Source organism: Mandrillus leucophaeus, unplaced genomic scaffold (assembly GCF_000951045.1).
Source record: "Mandrillus leucophaeus isolate KB7577 unplaced genomic scaffold, Mleu.le_1.0 Scaffold397, whole genome shotgun sequence".
Classification (NCBI taxonomy): Eukaryota; Metazoa; Chordata; class Mammalia; order Primates; family Cercopithecidae; genus Mandrillus; species Mandrillus leucophaeus.
In genome coordinates, this window is record NW_012104220.1 from 3,517,721 (window position 1) to 3,543,254 (window position 25,534).

General features: G+C 45.6%; 1 protein-coding gene across 2 annotated transcripts in view; it reads left to right on the top strand.

Annotated features, from left to right (window-relative positions):
- The window catches only part of BCAR3 (breast cancer anti-estrogen resistance 3), a 154,950-nt gene that overhangs the window by 80,274 nt on the left and 49,142 nt on the right, over positions 1–25,534 (top strand). The window contains exon 1 of one of the 2 annotated variants that reach the window (XM_011991516.1): positions 22,339–22,637. The exons of the other annotated variant lie outside the window; for it this stretch is intronic. Within the exon in view, the coding sequence (XP_011846906.1) occupies positions 22,554–22,637 (84 nt within the window). The 5' untranslated portion in view covers positions 22,339–22,553. Of the gene's footprint in view, positions 1–22,338; positions 22,638–25,534 lie in introns of those variants that run through there. 2 annotated transcript variants of the gene reach the window in all.

Sequence of the window (25,534 nt, forward strand, 5' to 3'; positions counted from 1 at the left end):
ACAGGGTCTCACTATGTTGCCCCGGCTTGTCTGGAACTGTTGGCCTCAAGTGATACTCCTATCTCAGCCTCCCAAAGTGCTGGGATTACAGATACGAGCCACCATGCTGGGCCAAGACTAATGCTTTTTGGCCTCTTCACACACCAGCCCTACAGTTATTTTAGTAAAGTGTTCTTTTTCTGGGGGTGATTTAAGCTGTAGTTTTTTAAGGGAGGAAGTGATTGGCTAGGGCAGGGCTGGGTGATTTTTCTTTTAGAAGAAGTGTTTATTATACATTTTCCATTTTTAAATAAATTGTCATCAAAAAAGATACATTAGAAAATATGGTGAAGTGGAAAAAAATATTGGAATGCCTGTTTTTTTCAAATTAGCCATGAGTAGGCAAGTGGTTTTTTGTAGCCAGGCTGTAAACAGCACGCTTGCCCGGCTGTGGACAAAGGCCTGCTCTCCAGGCGACTGCAGTGAGGAAGTGTCAGGACGGAATGCAGCCTTTTGTTCCTGGCTAGATTCCTAGTGAACGCATGTCCTCTTTCTTTTGTAGTCAGCCTTGGTGGGTTCTTGTTAGACCCACTGTGAGCTGTAATAGAATGACCTACAGTCTCTGAGCTTGTTGCGCAGGCTAGGAGGAGAAAGGACAAGGCTGCAGCTGTTATCCTCAGTGGGGACAGCGCCCTGCAGCTTCTCCCTTCACAGTACAGATGACCCCAGAGAAACTCAGGAAGCTGTCCTTTGTGGGGTGAATGCTCTGAAAATTCTCCTTCCCAAAGGGTCTTCTAGGTCTATAGATGTTACAGGCCATCCAAGGCTTAGATCTCAGCAAGGCCGTTTCCTGCAGCCAGCTGGGGATACATTAGGTCACCCAGCATATTTAAAAAGGAGTAATTATGCAAATTCCAGCGCCAAGAATAAGTGCCCTGGCTGCCGGAGACCTCAGTGGAGAAGGGGTGATGTGACTTCAGCTCCCTTTTTGTGCTCAAGATGGCTGCAGCCGTGGTCACAGTTAAATAGCTGTCTTTGAGGGAAGCCTTTTCTTCCAGCAGGAAAGCAGGCCAGTCTGCTCTGAATTAGCCAGCTCGCAAAGTATGAAAGGGACTTACAAAAACAATGGCACGCTGTACATTCCGTGAGATTTTAACAAGTTATATGAACCAAATAATGGACCGATTGGCTGGCTCTGCAGGTTTTTGCCTGAGTGTGCACATTGGCAGAGCCAGCGCTGGCCCCTGTGGGACCAGAGATCAAACACCGCCAGCAGTGAATGTAAAACAGCCCTGGCCTGCTCTAGGGCCCACATGCAGAGGGACGAAAGGGAGCTCCCATCCAACTTCTTCCACTCCACCCCAAAAACATTCTCTGCAAATATTCTTGGGAGGTTTGGTGTTACTACAGTTACGAAAAATGCTGAGGTAGGATGTTCCCACATCCTAGGTATGGACGACAGTCTCCCTCATTCAGTGGAATCTTATCCTTCAGGTCTGTGAAAATGTGGCCATTTATAAAAAGTAAAACCTTATGAAAACACATGTCCATATAAAAGTCTATATCCATGTTTATAGTGACATTATTCATAATTGACAAAAACAACTGGAGACAACCCCAAAGTCCGTCAACAGGAAAAAAGTAGTACACCCATACAATGGCGTATTATTTAACCATAAAGAGGAATGGACTTTTATTTACTTATTTTTTTTAAGAAACAGGGTCTCACTCTTGCCCAGGCTGGATTTCAGTGGTACAATCATAGCTCACTGTAGCCTCAAACTCCTGGTCTTGAGTGATCCTCCCACCTCAGCCTCCTGAGTAGCTAGGACTCCAGGCACTCGCTACCACACCTAGCTAACTTGTTTATTTTTTGTAGAGATGGGGTCTGCTTGTGTGCCTGGGCTGATCTCGAACTCTGGCCTTCCTCCTGCCTTGGCCTCCCAAAGTGCTGGGATTACGTGTGTGAGCCACTGTGTCCAGCCTAGGAATGGGCTATTGATATACACAGAAACACTGTGTTAGTCTCTTTTCACGCTGCTGATAACAACATACCCAGACTGGGCAATTTACAAACGAAAGAGGTTTATTTAACTTACAGTTCTGTATGGCTGAGGAGGCCTCACAATCATGGTGGAAGGTGAAAGGCATGTCTCACATGGCAGCAGACAAGAGAAAAGAGCTTGTGCAGGGAAACTCCTTTTTTTTTTTTTTTTTTTTTTGAGACAGAGCCTCACTATGTTGCCCTGGCTGGAGTGCAGTGGCATGATCTTGGCTCATTGCAACCTCCACTTCCTGGGTTCAAGCAATTTTCCTCCCTCAGCTTCCCAAGTAGCTGGGATTACAGGCATGGGCCACCATGCCCAGCTAATTTTTTTGTGTTTTTAGTGGAGGTGGGGTTTTGCCGTATTGGCCAGCCTGGTCTCGCACTCCTGACCTCAAATGATCCGCCCACCTCGACATCCCAAAGTGCTAGGATTATAGGCATGAGCCATCGTGCCCAGCCGAAACTCCCCATTTTAAACATCAGATCTCATGAGACTTATTTACTATCATGAGAACAGCATGGGAAAGACCTGCCCCCATGATTCAATTACCTCCCACCGGGTCCCTCCCACAACACATGGGAATTTGAGATGAGATTTGGGTGGGGACACAGCCAAACCGTATCATGCATGAATCCTGAATACATTACATTGAGTGAAAGTAGACAGTCTCAAAGGCTACATACTCTATAGTTACATTTGTATGATATTCTGGAAAAGGCAAAACTTATAGTGACAGAAAACAAATAAATGGTTGAAAAGAGGTTGGGGAAGAGATGAAGTGCACCAGGGAGCTTTTGGGGGTGATAGAAATAGAAATATGGTGATTGTAGTGATAGTTACCCAACTGGGTTGTTTGTCAGTGCTCATGGAATTGCACTAAAAAGGGTGACTTTTGCTGAATGCAAATTATACCTAATAAGCCTGAGCTTAAAAAGCAAGCTAGGCCGGGTGTGGTGGCTCATGCCTGTAATCCCAGCACTTTGGGAGGCTGAGGCAGGCGGATCACAAGGTCAGAAGTTTGAGACCAGCTTGGCCAACGTGGTGAAGCCCCTGACTACTAAAAAAATACAAAAATTAGCCAGGCATGGTGGCATGTGCCTGTAATCCCAGCTACTCAGGAGGCTGAGGCAGGAGAATTGCTTGAACCTGAGAGGTAGAGGTTGCAATGAGCAAAGATTGCACCACCGCACTCCTGCCTGGGCGACAGAGCAAGACTCTGTATCAAAACAAGCAAAAAAAGGCAAGTTAAAGCCTTATATTTCAGTCCTTAAGTGCTGCCACCTCAGCAGGAGAAATTTTCCATTTTGAGATGGGCCACACCAGGGAGGCCCGACCCTTGATGAAATGGAGAAAGTGCCAAGCTTGAAGATTTTTGACTGCAGTGGCTCTTTCAACAGATATTTTTTTAGTATATACCATGTGTTTGTAATTGTTCAGTCAGGTCAGACCAGGTGGCAGGAAAGTGTTACCAGGAGTCTAACCTGAGATAGTCACAGTGGGAATGGAAAGTTAGGTCACATGCTGAAGGCCTTTTAGAGATAGAATTAAGACCCAGTTATTAGGGAAGCTGAGAGATTCTAACAGGATGTAAATGGTGCAGGTGAGAGAGAAGCTAGGGGCAGTTCCCGGGACCACACCAGTACCTAGCATTGTGCCAGAAGCCAGTAAATAGGGAGGAAAGGGGATGTCCATTTGGAAACGTTGTTACCACAGTGTTGTTCATCTTTGAGCATTTGTGGATATCTTTAGACCAAGGAGTCAGCAAACTATAGCCTAAGACCAAATCTAGCCCACCACCTATTTTGGTATGACCACTAAGCTAAAAGTGGATTTTATATTTTAATATGGCTTTTTTTTTTTTTTTTTTTTTTTTGAGTTGGAGTGTCGCTCTTATTGCCCAGGCTGGAGTGCAACCATGCAATCTCGGCTCACTGCAACCTCTGCCTCCTGGGTTCAAGCAATTCTCCTGCCTCAGCCTCCCAAGTAGCTGGGATTACAGGCACCCACCACCATGCCTAGCTAATTTTTTATATTTTTATTAGAGACAGGGTTTCATCATGTTGGTTAGGCTGGTCTTGAACTCTTGACCTCAGGTGATCCATCGCCTCGGCCTCCCGAAGTGCTAAAATGGCTTTTTAAAAATCAAAAGAAGAGTAGCAAGATTGTATAAAGTTCCAGTTTTGATGTGCATCAATAGTTTTATTGGAACACAGCAATGCCCATTCATTTATGTATTGTCTGTGGCTACTTTTCCTATAATGGTGGGATTGAGTACAGATTCTCCTTCACTTACGATGGGGCTACATTGCAATAAACCCATCATCAATTGAAAATATCCTAAGTTGAAAATGCATTTAATACACCTAATCTAACGAATATGATAGCTTAGCCCACTGAATATTATAGTTTACCCCAGCATCACCCAAGAGTATCATGGTACATGTTGCTAGCCTGGAAAAGATCACATTTCAAAATTTGAAGCACACTGAATACGTATCACTTTAACACCATCGTAAAGTTGAAAATCAGTGGAAGCATTGTTAAGTCAGGGCCTCTGTAGTTGTGACACTACGGCCCCAAAAGCCTAACAGAACCTTTTACAGAAAGAGTTTTCTGACCCTTGCTATAGAGTCTTTGCACCTTTACTGTTTCTGTTTTGCCTTCTCAATAATGCCTAACAGGCTTTCAACAAAAGTGAGTCCTTGGGCAAGTTTTGTGATCTTGCACAATCACAAGGATAGTGCTTTTGTCACACTGTGCAGGATTTGGACGCCTCTCTGCATCTTGTGAGGGGTACCTGTCAGCTCTGAGCAGCATCTCTCTGCTGCCCTGGTCAGTTCTGGCATCTTTAGCCCAGATGGATGAACAGGTGTGTGGGGCAGCATTGGTACTTGAACCCTGACTGCTCCTGACTAAGGGTTGCCTGGATAACTCCTCAGCCCAGACACTGCTTTGTCCGTGCAGCCTGAGATGAATTTTCTTGTGCCCCAAGTCAGAGAGAAGTGACTTCTCACTGGGCCTCCTGAACTTGATGGTTTGAGATAAGGTCAAACCCTGGAGCTGCCCTCTGGAGGTGCTAAAAGGAACATGGTCTGGCCAGTGAGAGGAATAAGACCAGATTTACATTCTGTGTGGATTTGTATTCTGTGCTGCAGGCGTCAGCCTTGTAGCTGAGGCACCATCCTCCCTAGTTCAAGGAAGGATTCTTCTGAGATCCCAAACTATAGGGATGGCTGAGAGACTCAAAAACTAACAGGCAGGCAAGAATTGAAACTGTGGCTTCTGACGGGACTCAGCTCCATATTGGACTTAGAATCTGGTGTGGCCTGCCGACTTCTAACCTCATCTCCTGCCACCCCAATAGTCACTGTCCTCTGCCACCCTGGCTTTCCCTAGTGTCCCTGGGGCTTTGCCTTCCCATTGGCCTGGAAGGTTCTGAGGCAGAATAGCTGAGTGGTTTGGAGTGAGTGCTAGGACAAGGACACTGCTGTGGGTTGAATTATGTCCCCCAAAGGCGGTATGTTGAAGTCCTAACCCCCAGTACCTGTGAATGGTGACCTTATTGGGAAATAGGGTCATTGCAGATATAATCAAATTAAGATGAGGTCATATTGGACAAGGATGGGCTCTAATCCAGTGACTGGTATCCTTGTAAGAAGAAGGAGATTTGGACCAGACACAGGCGTAGAGGGAGAAGGCCATGTGAGGACAGAGACTGGGGGATGAGTCTGCAAGCCCAGGAGTGTCGGCAACCACCAGAGGTGAGGGAGAGGCAAGGCAGGCTCCTCCCTGCAGCCTTCAGAGCCATCGTGGACCTCCGGATACTTTATATAGGATTTCTAGCCTCCAGAGCTGTGAGACAATAAAAACATTTCTATTTTAAAGTTGCCAAGTTTGTGGTAATTGGTCATGGCAGTCCTGGGAAACGAATACAAATCCAGAGCCCTGTTTTAGCCATTTCTTGGTTGTATGACCTTGGGCAAGTTACTGAAGTTCTCTGGAGCTCAGTTTCCTTAGCAGTAAATGGGAATTTCGGGAGATTAAACAGTGAATACATGTGAAGTTCTTAGTTCTTAGCACAGTGCCCCACATGTAGTTAGCACTCAGCAAATACCAGCTTAGTGACTGTGGCTCCACTCCCTATGTGGCTGGTTCATTTGACTCACATTTCACTGCCTCAGAACAGCCTTCCCTGACATCCCTACTAAAAACAGCCCCCAAGTCACTATCTCATTACTCTGTATATTATCCTCATTTGTCCCAAATTTTATTTATTTATTTGAAACAAGGTCTGGCTTGGTCACCTAGGCTGGAGTGCAGTGGCACAATCTCAGCTCACTGTAATCTCTGCCTCCCAGGCTCAAACCTTCCTCCCACTTCAGCCTCATGAGTAGGTGGGCCTACAGGCATGCACCACCACACCCGGCTGATTTTTTTTTCTTTTTTAGAGACCTGGTTTCACGTTGGCCAGGCTGGTCTCAAACTTGTGAGCTCAAGTGATTCGCCTGCCTTGGCCTCCCAAAGTGCTGAGCTTACAGGTTTGAGCCACTGCGCCCGGCCTTATTTGTTTACCTTTAAAAATAAGACTTCTCACTAGCATGTGAGTCCTGAGGACCAAGACCCTTCTTTTGTTTAGTGACTGAGCACACACACCAGATGCACAAGGGCATTTATTTTAATTTTTAATTTTTGTGAGTACAGAGTAGGTGTATATGAGATATTTTGATACAGGCATACAATGTGTAATAATCACATCAGGGTAAATGGGGCATCCATCACCGTTTACTGAGTTACAGACAATCCACTTATACTCTTCAGTTATTTTAAAATGTACACACACTGGACACTTAAATTTAGGGAAGGGGGAATGAGGTTGTTCTAAAAACTTTTATGTTTCCCAAAGCAGATAATGCTGATGTCTCTAAAATTTTTCCAGAAATCCTTAGTGTTTTTATTTCAAAACAGCAAGGAGATTCCCACACCTAACCTCAGTCTACCTTCTCTTGCCCACCTGGTACACGATCAAAACTGTGGGGTTGCTGTTGTCACCTTAAAAACTCACGTATTTGGGAAGAGATATACATTGTTTTTAAAAATGTAGTTCTGGCAACTTCTATGGCCTAGACCAGTCTACTCTTTGGGAGATCTTGTTAACTATAGGCAATCTAACTTCACCAAAATGAGAGGCCTGGATGGCTGGCTTTGGAATCATTTGTTGTTAAGCTCTGCCCTCTAGTGGTCATCAGTGTCACAACAGTTCAACATTTGACTACAATTCGGTTTCTAAATATTCTGAGAGCTTTTAATATTAAATGTAATAGCGTGTCAGGACACTGTATTCAACTTCAGAAAGAAGAGCTGTGTTTACAATATATGAAAAAGCAGATTTAAATTGTCAAGGAATTTTATTATTAGAATTGTCAGTGTTCTTGAACGAAGAGCTGTAAAATGCTATGATACTGTATGTACATTTTGAGATAGGAGGTTTGCATTTGGCCTGAAGTTCCCTCTGGTAACCAAGAGGTTTCCTGGGAGCAACTTGTATTTGAATCGTGATTTGATATCTGAAAAAATGTCTAGGCTTGGCAGGAAGGGTGCTGGTATTGGGTAAGGCAGAAGACCGCATGCCTGGGAGACAGCATGTGCTCAGGCTGACTGCAGCAGGAGAGAACAGTGGGAGGAGCCTTGGGAGAAGCAGTAGGTGCTCCATGTTTCTTGAATCGGAAAAGAGATTCCGAGAAGAAGATCACGTTGTTCAGAGAACAATGAGTTTGGGAGGAGTTGTATTTATTTATTGCCAATGTATTCGTTGGACATCATTCCATATTAAACGTATGGGCCTCCCTCCTTTCGAGTGGGTACCCAGTATTCCATTGTATGAAATACAGTTATAGTTCACTAGTTCCCTACTGACATTTGGGTTTTGCTAATATTCTGTTAGAAACAGTTTTGTGGTTAGTACATAGTCATTTGGTAAATATTTGTTGAGTCTCTTGCCTGTGCTGGTCACTGTTCCAGGGGCTGAGGATACAGCAGTGAACGAAACAATATCCCTGCTCCCATGGAGCTTTTACTCTAGGGGTGGAGGACTGGGAAGACAATAAGAAAGACAATCAAGTCAATCCTGTTAGCTGACGATGAGTGCTTAGCAGAAAAGATGCATCAGGGAAAGGAGCTATGAAAGTTGGGGTAAGGGGACATTAAATTTTAGATAGGGTGACCAGGGAAGGCCTCACCAAGAAGGTGACTTTTGAGTGGAAATACAAGTCAACTGTGATGTCTGAGGGGAAGAAGAAGGGCAAGGCTTTGAAGCCAGGGCCCGCCTCTTCCATGGAGGAACCAGGAGGCCAGAGGCTCGAGCTGGTGAAAGCAGCTGGTGTTAGAGCGGCAGAAGGTGATGTGCGAGGGATTGTGGGTCAGAGTAAGGACTTTAATTTTTTCTGGAATGAGATGGGAGGCATCTCAGGTTCACTTTGGCTTCTGTGTTGCTGCTAGACTGCAGGGGACAGGGGCTGAAGCAGGGAGACCAGTGGGGAGGCCACTGTGATTGTCCAGATGAGAGATGATGGTAGTTTGGACCTGCGAGAGCAGGGGAGGTGGTAAAGAAGGGGGCTCTAGGAGCCATCAGCCCTTCCTGATGGATCGGACATGAGATGGGGGAAGAGAGGAGCCACGCCGGATACTGGTAGGATGGTGCTGTTGTCAGTGGAGGTGGCTTGGCGTGTGTTTGTGCAGGAATTTTCAGAAGATAAAAATCTAGGAGTAGAATGATTCAGTGTCACATAATGGGTCAAAATACAGCCTCTTGGCAACTGAAAGATTCTTTTTTATTTGTTGTTTCTTACCTTTTTCTCAGTTTCTAATTTTTTTCTAATAGTGTTTTTATGATAGTTACTTATAAAAATAAAAACACCCCTGTAATTGTATACCTTAGTCTACTCCATAGGTAAGATACTGAAAACTTGTGGCTCAATCAAAATTATGTAAAGCAAGTAAATATTAGAGCAGAAGTTCTTGAAGTCTTCTGTCTCAAGACCTCTTAAAAATTATTGAGGACCCTAAAAAGTTTTTGTTGTGTGACTTCTAGCTATTGATACTCATCATGTTAGAAATTAAAATGGAATATTTTTAAATGTTTGTTTATTTTTACTTAATGAGCATTTCATGTAATGTTTATTCATTTAAAAATAAGAGTAAACCCATTATATACCAGTGAATGTACATTTGTGGTAAGAATGACATTGTTTTACATATTTGCAGATCTCTTTAGTGTCTGATAGAACACAACTTGATTCTTTTATTTGCTTCAGTGTTCACTCTGTTGTTTTATGTTATTTTGGTTGAAGTCTCAAATAATGTGGCCCTGCACAAGTATGCAGTTCAGAAAGGGAGGAGTATTTTAATAGCCTCTTCAAATCATTACAGATGTTGGTCTTTGATACTAGACTAGAACTCAACAAGTTGTAGTTCCTTAGAGGTTAACTGCAGCGTGGACTCTGAAATCCTGTCAATGAACTTGTTTTATTTCCTTAAAATTCAATTTGAATGGATCTCTCTTGCAATTTGAATGGATCTTTTACCCATGCATAAGTTTATATCATCATGCATTGGGCATTTGAAAAATATTGGTTTATAAGTTATGCAGATCTGATAAATGTTACATATTTCACTATGTAATATCAAAACTCACATTCATTAATATGACCACCGATCTCATCAGAAAAATCATTAAAGTATTGGAAAGCTGTCAAACTCATGTGGTGAATACAAGTTTTCCAAAATTCTAGTTTTCACTTGAAACCTGGAATTTTATCATTGGCAACAAACACTGTCTGTTGTTTTCCTTGAAGTAACAGGCTCACTTTGTTTATTTTTCAGAAAATGGCTGCCAAATAAATACCCGAGTCTGAATAACCAAGTTTGTCAGACATTCTTTGAAGTAAAAACTGTGTTCCACGAAAAAGCAGCTAGTTGAGCCCACGATTCAATTGCACAGTTGCTTTTCCTTCAGACAAACCCTGTGCTTGGAAACGCGGCAGAATTGTTTTCTGTGCATGTCCTGTTCCATTGTACAGAATACTAAACAGACATGTACTCGAGGGCCCAGATTTAATAAAGTGAGTAATTCTCACTGCTTCATCAAAGACTTCTAGGTGGAACTGGCTCTTTTTCTTCAATTCTTTGAGCCAGTGGGAGTCAAGAGTGCAATGGCCTCTGGTAGAGTTTGGTGCCTCTGCCTTGCTTTGTGCTGAGGCACCAGGAATTCACCCGTCACAGCTTCTGCACCACCAGCAGTGAAACAGGCAAAAAATGTCTCTGTATCATGATGAAAATAAGTTTTGACCTCTCAGACCTCCAGAAACACCCCCCAGCCTGCAGACCAGCCTGTAGACCACACTTTGAGCACTGCTGTACCAGAGGGTCTTTTGCTACTTAAGAGACTAAAAGCTGCAAAAACACTTAAAGCACAAATAATCCCCTCTTGTTTATCTAAATCCATATTTATTTCTCTAGCAAAGTTTACTTTTAAGCTCAGCTTGCCCAACAGTTGCATTTACATTTAAAGAGACTGGTTATTAATATAAAAAAGACATTAAATTTTCATTTAAAAATAAGGAAAAAAATTGAGAATCAATCCTCGAAGTAAGAGTTCTCAATTGTGGGCCTGTTCCTTGCAGTGGAGTGGATTGTGACGCCTCTAGAAATGCTAACTCTATATAACATAACCAAGTCATGATACAATGTAAAGATCTGGTTGCTTATCATATACTGTAAAGTGCTAGGCCAGAAGCAATTGTAACTCTCCTCTCATTGCTTTACATTAAAACTCTGAAAACCCCAAGCTTGGTGGGGCCAAGGCTGGGGTTATGGCAAGGTGCTCTGCTTGAATGTGCAAGTGCAGTCGAGGGAGAAATTTGTTGGAGGGATCCATTTACTTGCAGCAGGCTGGAAGTGCGCATTCTCCTGATCCTTAAGCTTTTATTAATTGCTGCAGCCTTGGCTCCTTCTATGCTCCCAGTGTGGATTTGCTGGCTGAACTCCATCCGTCCTTTATGTGAATGAAGATAAGGATGTGTCAGACTCTGGGAATGAGAGCATGCTGTTTGGCCCTTCAAGGCAATTTCCTTTCGAGTCCCAGCCCTCTCCAGATGGCATCTAATTGTTTCTTGAATGACCTCAGTGTCCAGGCTGCAGGAACCTGGTCTGAGAAGCCATTTCACATATTTATTAGCCTGTGGATGAGAACTTACTATATAAAGCCCCCATTCACACTCTCAAAAGAGCTTTTTGTACAGAAGAAATAAGGAAGCTGATGGACTGTTTCCTGTGACCACCAGTCTCCAGCTGGATTCTTATTTTTACCAGGCCCAGGTGGGTGTATTTTGAAGGGGTCTGTGTGGTTCAGTTGAGTCCATCCCGATTCAGTCACCTCCACTCTGTCTCCTCATGGTCGCTACACGAAAGCCTTGACAGAGTGGAGTCAAGTCCCCTTACCTCGTGGTTTCAGGATTACTTGAACAGAGTACAGGTGGTATGAGTTGGGGATTACTGCATTCTGGAAGCCTCTCCCAGTTCGGGAGCTAGTTCAGAGTTTGAGAGAGTAAAATGACTCTTAGGGCCAAAGTGGGAAGCAGCCCTAATTCAGCCGGAAGCTGGCAAGGCTGGCTCACCCAGTGAGGAGCATAACTCCTCTGTGGCCTGTCATCCCTCACACCTCTGCAGTTCTGAACTATTTTTGGGGAGAGAGGGAAGGGCCCCTACCTTTTTGCAAATATCATGAATAAGAGCCATGTCTCCAGAAGTATGCATGCACACTTATTGCACATCTTAGTTCCAGGTGTTTGTGGACCCTAGGTTGAGAATCCCTGAGCTATCTCCAGATGTTCAGTGGGCCCCTATCATGTTCAGGCTTTCCGATGATGACAATAAGACATGGGTCGTGAGGCCAACAGACAAGGGCACCAGTCATTTTAATGAGTGCTTCAGTAGCTGAACCCTGGAGGACAGGGTTGGAGCTAGGGCTTCTTACTGGGACAAGTAGAATAATAGCAAGGGGAGAAGGAAACCCCAATGGGCCCACACAGACTAAGAGCAGGGGATCCCAAACTTCCAGGCCGTGTCCACCTAAGGACTGTCTAAGGAGCACATTTGGGAAGATTCGAATGTGATTTGGAGATGATTTAAATGTCCTGTCCTTTGACCTGGAAAGAAGTCATGAGGGTTGCCCTCCCAGGTGACTGTACCAGGAAAAGCTCACCTGGCGTCAGAAAGGGAGTGTCTCAGCCAGTACCTCTGAATTGGGTCTGTGGCCTTCCACATAGCAGAATAGCCTTTTGGAAACATTCTCCAGGAGCTGATGGTGCTGATGCCACATAAGCAGGGCTGAGAGTGCAGTTGGTTCATGCTTTCCCCTGGCTGGGAGGTGCTGGGTGTGGGAGCAGAACTCACCCCTACACCAGTGGCATAGGACATTCCAACAGTAGGAATCCCTCTCCCTCTTCCTAGAGGCAAATTCATGTCATCGTTATCCTTAAAAACTCAAGACAACTCAGTTATTTCCATGAAAGTCCCTGGAATAGACTGCAAAACACCATTAATTTCCATTCATTGCTGACACATGAGTGCAGAACCCTATTATTAATGGGTGTATAATATGCATGTTTTCATGTAACATCAGTTCATGTTGGCTCCTTGTAGCATTTCTCAGATACAGAGATCACATTTTATACACATAATCTCCAACATAGCCTGACACAGTATGTTACATCTTCATCTCAAGTTTTAATCTTACACTGATAAGGTGAGCCTGTAAACGCACATTGATGGTGTAAGCTAGGAAATTTACCTCTGGGAAGGGCAGGGGTGGAGTGGCCTGGGTTGATGACTACTTCTGGGAAGGAAAACATGTTTAGGACCTTAGTCTCTTGCATCTGCTTCTCTCAGCACTTTGGCCACATTCTCTTCCATCAGCTTCTTTATGCAGTGGGGCCTGACTGTGGGCTGCTCTAGGCTTATATTCTTAAAGCTTGTGGTCCAAGGGGAAAAGGGGATGTCTCCCTTAGCCCTCGTTTGAAAAGTCTCAGGGAAGGACTCTGTTTGGTCTCATGTCATTCACCCGCTCACTCTTGGACCGTTCAGTGTTCAGTATTCTGATTGGCTCACACATCCATTTAAAGAATGAATACACATGCTACTCAGTAAAGCTTTTAAATATAATAGCCACCACCTGCTATCTATATCATTTACCCACCTACATTTTTAGGATCAGAAGTACATTCTGCTATATTTCTGTTATCTCTATTCAGCATACATATATAAAATGTTGACACATGAATGCTAAGTTTTGCAAAAAAAAAATCTTTTCAAGTCCTATTCCCATCTTTCCCTAGTTTATCTCCCTCCTCGTTTATGTACTGGATACCTATTGCCTCCAAGTTTGCCAGATTCACTGCTGTTACAGAGAAGTTATGGGCAGGGGGTGGGGGTGCCCACAGGGGATGTGGATCCCCAGCGATCTATAGCTTGTCCTTGGACAGATTCCCACCTCTTATCACAGGTGACCCAACCGGGAGGCCTGGTGTTCCTGGAGAGTTACCCAGATGGGTTTCTACTGCTCTCTCTAGTAGCTCTCTCTAGTAATTCTCCCTTCTTCCACCCAGCCCTTCCGCCCATTTGGGTATACACTGCAAGGTATACCCAAATCCTTGAGCCACTGGCAAAAGAATTCATTGTCCCCACCTTGGCACCAGGAAGGGCAAACGTTGACCTTCTGGATGTCACTCCTGCAGACAGCATTGTGCTTGGCAGTTGACTACGTTAGGAAGTGAAGAAACTGGCCGGCAGTCAATGAGATCCTTCCATGCACAGAACCCTCTGAGTTGGCCTCTTCCTGTAGAGGAAGGTGTACTGTTTGTGTTTCCATGTGACAAAGGCGGTCCCTTAGCCCTTCTTGTTGCCTCCTGGTTCTTCTCAGATTCTGACGTCAGCATCCATCCGTCCCAGCCCTGCCGTTTCCTTTCAGCTGTGCGTGGACTAGGCTCTCTGATGGACTACTGCAGATGAGATCTGCTGTCTGTGTTGCCAAAAGTATCTGTCCCTCAGTTGGAGGGAGGTCTGCCTTTCAGATTTGCATAAGATAAAGCACTTCTGGTGACCAGGTGTTCTCCATGCTTCCCTCATCACAGCAGATAGAGCCAGCCATTCTGATTCATTGTTGTTTTAATCAGTAACTTTAAGAGCTGTTTGATCCCACATGTGAAATGGAGATAATAATACTTAATACTCCTCTCCTAGTATGAGTATGAAATAGGACACTATGGTAAAAGTTCTCTGTAGAAATGCTGGCTCCTGGCCAGGTGTGGTGGCTCACGCCAGTAATCCCAGCACTTTGGGAGGCCTAGGAGGGTGGATCACAAGGTCAGGAGTTCGAGACCAGCCTGGCCAATATAATGAAACCCCATTTCTACTAAAAATACAAAAATTAGCCAGGCATGGTGGCGGGTACCTGTAGTCCCATCTACTCGGGAAGCTGAGGCAGGAGAATCGCCTGAACCTGGGAGGCGGAGCTTGCAGTGAGCCAAGATCATGCCACTGCACTCCAGCCTGGGCGACAGAGTGAGACTCTGTCTCAAAAAAAAAAAAGAAATGCGGGCTCCTGGGGACCTTGCACGCAGGGTGAGTGGGGTGAAACGGTGTCTGTGACTGCTGCATTCTTCTTCAAGGCGTCTCTGAAGTCCGTGGTGAGGAGGGGTTTTCTGTCCTAAGTATTATATGCAAAGAAGGTCCTTCCACCCACTGAGTGAGGGAGTTCCCATGCTGGTTAAAGCTGCTCCAGTGACCATTGTTAAAGCTGCTCCAGTGACCATTAGGAACTGCAATACTACTTGCCTCAAGGCTATCTCTCCCCTCCTCTTACCAGCCACATCCCTGCTACAGCCCGGGTATGTGCAAGGTGGCCAGCCAGGATGCTTTATCGGTCGTTACTCACTTCCGTGACCACCAGGGTATTCTCACCTCCGTTCTCACATGCCACTGAAAGTCTTTCTGGATCAGAAGGAATTTTTTGGTCACATGACTCTTTGAGATTGGGTAAAAGTAATAACCCCTCTCTTCAGTGAACACAACAGTTCGTATACAGTTTCTAGTGGCCCATGGAAGCCCCAGTCCATCCCTAGGTTCAGAACTTCTCATCTGGACTGATTCTCACAGCTACTTTGGCAGGATGCAGAATTATCCAGTACATCACTCAGATGGTAATACCCATGGTCAGCTTATGACCATGAAAAAGGGATATTTTCCCACTGAAATATTTTGTTTACATGGCTAGAATTTGCTTGACAACAGAAAAGCAATTTATAAGACCATTTTCTCTCCAGGCTGGAATGGGTGTGATTACTCCTGACTCCATCTCTCACCTGGTACAGACCCCGCCCTCTACCCCTGGGTTCCTGTCTTCCTAGGCAGGTGATCCCTTGCAGGCTGGTTCATCCACTCAGCCACTTGGCAGCCTTTCTGGGTGGAGATAGGGATGGGTGGCTTTGGAAGAATGCACTGTAACTCTGGCAGATTCCTGCCATTAGGGACTTGAGAGAAGGAGATCTAGGCAGAAGGCAGTATCTGGGAGGACACAGAGAAAAAGTCTAGAGAGGACAGAGGGGTCACAGCATCCGAGGAGCTATAGCAGACACGGTTGTAGTTCTAGAATTAGTTGCTATCAGACAACCCAGTAATACAAGCCAGGGAAGTATGAAGGAGTCGGCATATGAGAGGTGGTTCTCTGGGGATGCTAAACACACATGGGAGATCTGTTCCCAGGGCTGAATTGCAGGGCCAGGGCAGGGGGAGGTGGGGCTGGAGGAGTGAGGATTCTGAAGGGCATGCAATCAGGACTGAGGTTGAAGTCCGATTCTGCAACCAGCTTGGTCCCAAGGCAATGGGAAAGAAGGGGTGTCACCCAGGCCCCATAGGCAGAGGGGGCCCACAGGATCCCCAGTCAGATTAGCTCAGACAAGGATGGTACATGGAGAGCTGGTAGTTGTGGATGAACCCAGGAGTTCCCTGGATTAGGGTCATGTGGGCAGATGCTGTGGATACACCTGCTGCCTATTAACTCCTAACATGATAGAGACTCTGGAGTAGAAAATCCTGAGACATCTGAGCAAGTGTGATTAAAACCATATGTGGTATTTTAATAAGCAGTTTTAAAATTTAATGAGTAACATATATTTTAAGACTAAAAGCTCTTAAAAGTCTCCTTATTATACCAGCTCCTAAGTGTACCAGCTGGGAGCCAGCCAGTGGTCAGTGGCTCATGGCATGGGTGGGTGTCCACCCTCTTCTTGTGGTTCCTGTAGCCCAGTGTGTGGGTGGGTATGTGCCCTGTGAGTACAGTGGGGAACATGGGGTTTGTCGTCCCTTCCTTCGAAGGGGGAAGGAAGCTCACGTTTGTTGAGTGCCTACTGTGTGTTGGGTGCCAGGACCCCCGTGTGATATCTCACTTGATGCTCACAATAACTTGGTAAGTTTGGGGAGGAAACTGAGGCTCAGAGAAGTTAATTAATCCCCCAAGGTCACCCAGCTAGCTAGTGGTAAAGACTGGAACCCATCCTGGCTCTCTTTCTAGCCTCCTACCTCCAGGGTACATTACAGAGCCATTTTGAAGACAAGCAGATGTTTGTCTCACAGCTCAGTTTTGGAAGATGCCATTTTGCAGAGATGCTTGTGAGACAGAGAACTGGCACAGTGGAGATGGGAGAGAGGCAGCTGTTCCTGGCTGGTAAGGCCTCCAGAGGGCCCCGCAGATGCCCCTCTGCCCATTTTTATGGCACTCTGCATGGGAGGGACCTCTGAAGGGCTTTGTGGTCATTGCCTATTGCTTACATAGCTCATGCCTACCAAAAGTGGAAGGAAAGGGAAAGAAAAAAGTGTACAACAAAGAAAACCCAGGAGCTGAGATGGCAGGAGAAGTAAGTGATTGCTCCAGGTGTAATTGCTTGCATAGTAAGTGTAGAAGAAAAGGAATCTTGGTGATGAATCATCTTGGATGGATAAGACTCCAAGGGGTATATGGATGGGCTTCAGTGGATACAAGAATCCCTTGAAGCAGAGGTGTCCCAGAGGGAGAAGGGGTTCTTAGTTTCTGTCTCTGGTTGGACCAGTAAAGCCCCTTCTTCATCCCTCTTTTCCACTTATCACTAGAGACAGAAACTAAAAATCATGGCTTCAGCCAGGAGCAGTGGCTCACGCCTATAATCCCAGCACTTTGGGAGGCTGAGGTGGGTGGATCACGAGGTCAGGAGATTGAGACCATCCTGGCCAACATGGTGAAACCCTGTTTCTACTAAAATACGATTAAAAAAAAAAAATTGGCGTGGTGGCGTGCGCCTGTAGTCCCAGCTACTCGGGAGGCTGAGGCAGGAGAATTGCTTGAACCTGGGGGGTGGAGGTTGCAGTGAGCCGAGATTGCACCACTGCACTCCAGCCTGGTGACAGAGCAAGATTCCGTTTCAAAAAAAATTAAAAACAACAACAAAAAACACCCATGGTTTCAGGCTGCTAAATGCCTAAAACAGAACAAAATGAACAACAACATAGTAAGGCGGGTTGGACAAGTTCTAATTGTAAAGCATTGCAAGTATGTGTCTTTTGCTCTAGAAGGAGGGCCCATGACTTTCATAGAATCTCAAAGAAGGCCAAGATCATCAGATAATGAGTCTGCCATTTGAGAGCTTGGGATTATGTCCTGTATGTGTTCTTTTTTTCTTTTGCTTTTATTTATTTTTGCCTTAATGCTAAAAACAGAAAATTGAGCTTGTATAAGATTTCTGGGGTGACACCAGGAACTAGGTGGTAGTGGTAGAGAGGTGAATGGGGCAGAGTTGTGTGTGATAGTTAAGAAAGCAAAACAGGGCACAGTGCCTAATTTTGCTTCACATTACTCAGTTATACAATTTTAATAGCTAGTTAGAGAAACAGAGATTGGTAAGGGAAGACAGAAGGCCCAGCAGAGAGAAATCTGTGTAGACTGTACTTAGTCTCTTTGTTTGTGTGCTAGGCAGATCAATACTGCTTCCGGATAGAGACCATTTGACAGCCATACTCTTTCATCCCCTTGAGGAATCTGGGGAAACTGTTAGACCAGGATATGTACAGCAAACACTCCTGAATGCACCCTCTGTGTTCACCAGGGCAGGTGAATATCTTGTCCACAGCAATACACAAAGGGGGCCAGAGGGCGCAGGCATTGTTGCCTGCCCTCCTCCCGCTGAGTCTCATTTGCATTCCCTTTTGGAACAAGAAATCAATCAGATTTGCATATAGGGAAAAGTGTAGAACTGTCTTTGGCAGCTTCCGTAGCGACTGAGCCTGGCTGGAAGAGGAGCTGACCTCTTGCGCAAAGTCCTCTCCTCCTGTCCTCCCCGGTTTCTCAGGTCTCCTCCCTCAGGCCCTCTGACTCTGTGGGAAGGTGTGTGAGCCCCTGGCTTATTTGTTCAGAACCAGACAGAGACAGGGTGGGTGCTGGGGAAGTCTTGAGAAGCAGGGCTGCGGATCAACTAGCCCCCTTATCTGCCTAGGGCTTCCCAGGCATCTGCCACACTGCTGTCCACGGAGCCGAGTCTGCCGAGGGTGTCCTCACCGTGACGCCAGGCTGGTGCTGAGCGGGACAAGGTCCATTCTAATCATTGCCTACTTCCCAGGGCACCAGGAAAGATGGAGCTGGTTCCATCAGCCTCAGGCCCTAGCTCATTAAAGCTGTCTTTTTTCACCAGGAGCCAGATCACTGGGGTTTAGGGGAAGCAAAAAGCCAGAAAGATTGATCTTTAGGGGAGAGGGAGTAGGATAAAGGGTCTTAATAGTTGCCACAAGATGTTTTGAGCTGTTCTGATCACGATGACTGGTGGTCAGACCCCCGACTGATGTCACTTTGGGCAGGAACGAGCCAGGCCTTGAAGCCTGGGGTGAGTTACTGTCCTCTCGCCATGGGCAGAGTCACTGTCCATGGGGCTGCTTGACAGAGCCCAAGAGTGCCTCCGTGTAAGGCTTGATGCCCTGATTCTGGGCTGCTTTGGGGAGGGTTTGGGGCTATGGGCAGTATTGTGTTCCAGATGTGCTGAAACAGTGAAAAGCAGGTACCTGGCAGGCATACCTTTCTCGTGCTGTCTCCCTCCATGCCCTGTTGGAGAGAGGGCCTACCTCACTGGGAGCCTGATCTTCTAGCGGGGGCCGTGGCGCTTTGGGAAAAGGACTCTGCACTCACTCTCTTGGCCCTTGTCAGCTGAGGGGCTGCTGCCAACAGGAAGCATGTGTCTGCTGATGTGGCTGGCAGGCAGCTCCTGTTTCCATGGTTACTAAATAGGGCAGGTTAGTATTAGGGCTGCCCAAGGAAAAACTGGCATTGAGGGCAGTGCTTCTGCAGGGGTCTTCCTCTGGCCTGCGTTAACCCTCTTTTTGAATTGGGGGGTGGGCAACATTTGACCTGAGGTAATGGAGGTTTCCTTCAAGGACCCACCTGGCTTCCCAGCCATGGCTTTAATCACAGGTGTTCCCTTGGTGCAAAAGAGCGAGCCTTCCAGGCAGCCAGAGAGGGGCGGTGGAGTTCACCCTGTGGGACCTTTTCCAGAGCTCAGAGCTGCCTGACTGGGTCCCTGCCTTCGTCAGTCCCTGGGAATTCCTTAGAAATGCCCTCCCCTATCCCTAAAGGGTCATGGTGTGTAGAAAGCCCTGCATCCAAATTTGATGAGTCCCAAATCCCATGTACCAGATCATCAGAAAGTGGCCCACTGCCCCAGGTCACAGCCCCTTAACGGGGCTGTGTGAGTAACAGGTTTAATTATAAAACATGAAAAAATCTATTTGTGTTTCTGTGTGATCAGATACCAAGTTCTGCAGTCTGAGGTTGGAGTCCCTAGCCCTTTGTTCTCTGCTGAGTGGTACACGGGTCTGGTCCTGTATTTCCTTGTAACTGTAATAGAGTAATCATTGTGGGGAGAATGGGAGGAATTGATCTGCGTAAATAGGCAATGTTTTAAAGTTTAACAAGTCAGTGAAGGGCACTTTGAGAATGCCTGCAATTATCATCTTTAGTTACAAAAACAACACATTATTTTAGTCTCTCTCCTTGACCGTTTCGGGAGAAAATTGATTAAAACCTTTGAGTGCTGCTTCAGAAATTGTTTTTGGTGTGAAATAAAAATAAAAGATGCTTAGGAAACAGTTACCTAACAAGATTAGTCATGATTTAATCCTGGTGGAACAAATTCTTTGGGTATTTTGGAGATATTTCTTAGAATAAACAGAGAAATCCTCAGGTAACAAGAGCTGTGATTCCACAGTGACCTGAGTGTCTTTGGTTTTGTTTTTACCCTGGCTCTGGAGCACTTTGTTCGTAATTCTATGTGATTTACATGTCTGAGTTATTTGCATATTACTTTCAGGAATGCATTTCATTCACGATTTCTGGGGGAAGGGTGTCTGGGCTTCAGAATCTCTTGGCTGACTAATCTCACGAATTTCTGTGCAGGATTTCAGGCACTGCTCCCCTCCCTTTTCCCAGGCCTGGGATGGTGCCTGTCTAGCCTCTTGGGGAAGTTTTTAGCTTGGAGGAATTGTTATTTGCTCTCCAAGGAGAATACCAGGTGAAAATGGCCCCTTCTGTGGTGGCTAATGGTCTGATTGATGAGTCATGCCCACAGAACTGCTGGGGCCTGGGCCTGGCTGCTCACACGGACTTATCCTTTGAACCCCATCTAATGGAAATGAGGGCAAGCCAGAAAACGCTTCCTCGCAGATGCAGTTCTGGACCTTGGAGGACAGTAGGGTCCCACTGACCAGACAGTCTTCAAGGGCTCTTCCAGCTCAGAAAACCCTTCTGAGTTCTGCCACCTTGGTGCTTCCTTCTAGGTTCTCTGGTGGACTTTCTGTGGCCCGGAAGTCCTCAGGACTGTACACCAGACCTCCAGAGTCAGAGAGGAGAAGGAGTGAGGGAGGAAAGCAGAAAGGAAGTCATCGCCTGTGGCAATAGAGCCTCACTTAGCTTCTCCATTCCCATGTTGACACGTTGATTAGACCGGGCCCTTGTCCTTGCATGGATGCGAGACTGTGGATCTCCATACCTGCTCACTGGGCCCAGAACAATTCCCTATTTTTGTAGGCAGACTTGACCTAGTCCAAAGGACCTAGTCCAAGGTCTTCTGAGGATTTGACGCTAATCCCGTTGGATATTTCTCATACTTCCGTCATGCCTCATCTGGTATTGTTCCTTTCTGGACTGAATAGGTCCTGTTTCTTCCTCATTACAAGTTTCTGCCTGTGTGAAGTTTTAGAAAGCTTCAGGACACATTCCATATTTGAGACTGAAGCCACAAAAAGTTAATATATGGAGCAGTAGGATAAGAGAGGAAGAGCTACAGGCAGAAACCTGGATTTGATTAAAAAAAAAAAAAGAAAAAAAAGACTCGTTGAGTATCCGCTATAACTGGAATGAAAGAGGAAAAGCAGTTAGTTTTCCCTGAAGGTGTTATGCGGCTCTTGGTAGGGGTAGAGGCCTCAGATTGCAGGGAATCCAGGAGGGCCTTGCTTGGCTGCGTTGGATGCGAGGTTTGTGTGCAGGATCTAGGTTACGCAAAGTGGGTAATCAGAGTGGCGATGAGTAATTAAAGTGAAGGATTTAAAGGAGAGTGTAGGACAAACAGTTGAGTCAGAAGTGCGTACATGGGCCCCATCCTCCCAACAGGCTGCACAGCCAGGTGGGAGGGCATAGGGCGCTTAGGGTGTTTGCTGACAGACTTGCTAATTAAACACCAAAAGGCAATATTGCTTTGCCAGTAGTGATGACTATGCCAACGTTATCAGCTGCAAACTGGCTGCCAGGAGCATCTTAATTAAAAATAAACAGCTCTGGAGGTGGGCTTGGGAGAGTGAGGACAGGGATCCTGCCTGGGTTACTTAGGACATCTAAGATTGCTCCTAGGGAAAGTCACTTTTAGGCCACCTCCTTTCCTCAAAGGAGCCTCTGTTCATAACAAGGTAGTGTGAATGTACAACTTGCCCTGCTTCCTTAAACCTCTGGTTGCTGGAGTGACAAGCAAACAGAACCACTAGGAGCAGGTGGCATGGTACAGTTCAGTCCCAGAAGGAAATGCTGGGTTGGGGGAGAGGGGCTGCTAATGATTTCTGCCTGGTCTCTAAATTGAGGGGACAGCTAAAGCCCAAGGCCTCTTCTAAGAGGGGTTAGAATTTCATCAGAAAGCAAGTCTGGTCACATGAGAATTTCTGGCACTGTGTGCATGGCAGGCTGGACACCAGCCTGCGAGAATTGAGCGAGTGGATCGTATTGGCTTCAGCAGAGGGGAAAAGTCCCAGACTAGCCTGGGAGAAGGAGCCGACTCACTCCCCCGGCTGCCGACTTCCCTGACTTCTGGGCAGAAGCAGCACAGCTGCTGTGGTGGGCTAGGGCTTTAACATCCGAAGCCCCCTTTCTTTTAACCCTGAAGAAAGTGTGTGGTCCCCGGGACTGAAGACCGAAAGATGCCTAAGGAATGCAGTGCTTTCCACGCCTTCTCAGCAGCTCTGTGCTGCTTCTATCACCGCAAGTCTTTCATTGGAGTCAAGGTAGGTTTGGTTTGGAAATAAAGTACATCTGTCAATCTTTTGGGGGACCCTGAAAGCATTAGTTTCCTAAAGGGCAATAGATAAAAGTTTGCAGCTTGCTGATTGTAAAAACAGAGGTGCTTTCTTTGACTGATGGGTCTTCAAGAGCCCCTAGTGGTGTACCTTCCCTGGAAGCAGAGCCCAGTGGCACAGATCGGCGCTCCTTGTCTGTTTTGGGCTGAAGCTGTTTTTCAGGACACTTTCAGTTCTCCATAGGCTGAAACTTTATACTAAAGTAACTCAGTAAGACAGAGCAATTTTTCTTCTTTCTCTCTTTGCTTCTCTTCCTTCATTTCTAATGAATGCAAGGTGGCTGAGCCCTTTTCTCTGTTTATCCTGCTGGTCCATTACATATCAATAATATACATAATGTACAGAAGCCACACAATATTTCCTTTCAAATTGCAGCCAGGTTTCAAAACATCTCAGGGTTCAGAACTGTTGTCTTTACTGCTCACATTTTAACATTTGTTATAAGACACCAGTGCCAAGAGCTTTGTGTAATATGTCAATACACTATCTTTATTCAGAGAACCTCCTTTGGCTAATTCAAGATGAGGCCTGTGTTCTATGTTGCCTGCCTGTGACGCACTAGGAATTAAGATTAATATAGGCTTTCGTGGATCTTGGGGTTTGTCTGCCTTGGAAAAAGCCTGTCGGCCCCAGCCTGACTGCGGACCTCGTTTATTCCTGGGAAATTGGACTCTGAAAGCTCTTAAGGAATGCTTCCCACCCTGAAGCAGAGCTCCCTCTCCTGTGGGACTGGCTTATTCATTACCTTTGAAAAGGCTGCAACAGGGTTATGATGTTCTGCTTCTTTCTTCTCAATACGCTTTTTAAAAAATCAGGAAAACTACCTGTTAGTGGGAGAAAACCTTTCTGTATAAAAATATACAGAGTGGGAAAAGGGTGAGCTTCCACTGATTTTGCTCCCTGGTAGGAGTGTTCATTTTTGTCCCTTTGTCAATAAATTTGACAGAGGATGAGTAATTAATCATTGGTTAGAAGCATTCCCTTCCCGACTTGAGCCCCTTTCTCTCCTGGAGCCCAGTGGAGTGATGCGAGGTCCATGTGGTTTCTGGCCTAAATATGGATCGTTCAAGTGTGGGGCAGATGAAGTCATGCCATTAACAGTATTTTAAAGCTTCCAAGATAGACTGGGAGGTCCCAAAGGGTATGGTGCACTTCAGGGATTGGCAGTGGGTTTCACGCTAATAGAAGTCCTTCCACAAGCCAACTTCTGCTAATTCAGTAAAGTGCAACTCAGCATTGAGTGTATGAGGGAGTCAGCCTAAAATATCTGGGTCTGAGGGATGAGTTTCTGTTTGGGTACCTGTTTTTCTGCACTTACGGCCCCCAGGCTGCATAATATATAGAAAAGGCCACTTAATATATGGGGTAGTCAGATCCAGCTGTCCTTCAGCTTGTCCACTCTCTACCTCTCCACCGTGGGCACTGTCAGTGGTTGACTATTGGTAGAAACACCCTTCTTTCCACCTGGACTTCCTACTCTATTCCCAGTTTGTCGAGCACAGAGAGAAGGCCTGACCTGCTCACTCACTGGAAACTGCAGCCCTTGGTCCCAACTTGGGGTTCCCCAACTGCACCCTCAAGATGAGTCTCCCTGTTTTGTTTTGCTTAGCTAGTTACTTGGGAAAGAAATCTGCTTGTACCTCATCCCCCATCCTGCCATTGGTGCCCCAATTGATAATGCCGAGTCGCTTTATTGACTCCCACTTTAATTAGGGGTTTCAGATCTTGCTGCTCATAATTAGTTTCCGTTGCAATTAGAGTTTCAAAATTAAATTGGGATTGATTGCCTGATAGCAAAGAGGAAATAAAGCTCCAGTTCTTGACCATGTATACTGCTTCTCTTGGCATGAATTTCTCATACCAAAAATAACACTACGGTAGCCATGGTAACTTTCCATTTGGTCTAATCCATATCATCTCTGGAGAAAGTATGATGGTATTAATAGTGTTTGCTGTATGGGAAGAAAACTAAAAATATAGAGGCTCCCTCCTTACATAGGAGAACGATTATACAGGTGTTTTCAGAGAGTAAGATCTTATTTGCAGAGGTCTTACAGAATTTAGGATGTATTTAGAGGCCTCATACGGACTTGTGTGTAAAGACCTTGGGAAGGAATTAAATGGGAAGCCCAAAATGGAGAGAAGGATCAGGGATGTGCTGGCTCTCATAGAGTTGGGGCCAAATACAAGATGTTCCAGCCATGTTGAAGGTCATGATTTTAATATCCCGAAGGGGTTCACAGTAGACAGCCATTACATAAAAGACTACTGGATTTTTTTTCTGGGGGAAAAAAGATGAAAGTATGTTTTGTTTAAGCCCAATGGAAAGAAGCTTGTAATGGAGATATTCCAGATCATAACATTAACAGACACATTCAAGTTCTAAAGTCCATGGATATTGAATGTAGCCCTTCCATGCACAAGCCCTCTGTTAGGTGGGGAGGGATTGGTGGGAGGTGTGGGGCAATAAATGAGAATTGAGGTATGGTTCCTGCCTTCAAAGACTTACAAGAATATTATTAGGTCATAATATCCCTTCGTTAACGTTTGTAAAAGACTTTCAAATGTATGAGTTCTTTCACATTTTGTCTCATTGGAGTCTGAAAACAAACTCTATATGCTATGAAGACTTCAACAACTTTGTCTCACTGGAGTCTGAAAATCAGCTCTGTGAGGTGAGCAGGGCAATAATTTCCCCTTTCCACAGAGGAGACACCGAGGTTCAGAGAAACAGCCTGCCCAGAAGCATTTCGTCGGGAACCAGGAATAGAAATCAGATTTTCTGGGCCGAAGCCTAGTGCTCTTTTTTTTTTTTTTTTTGAGAC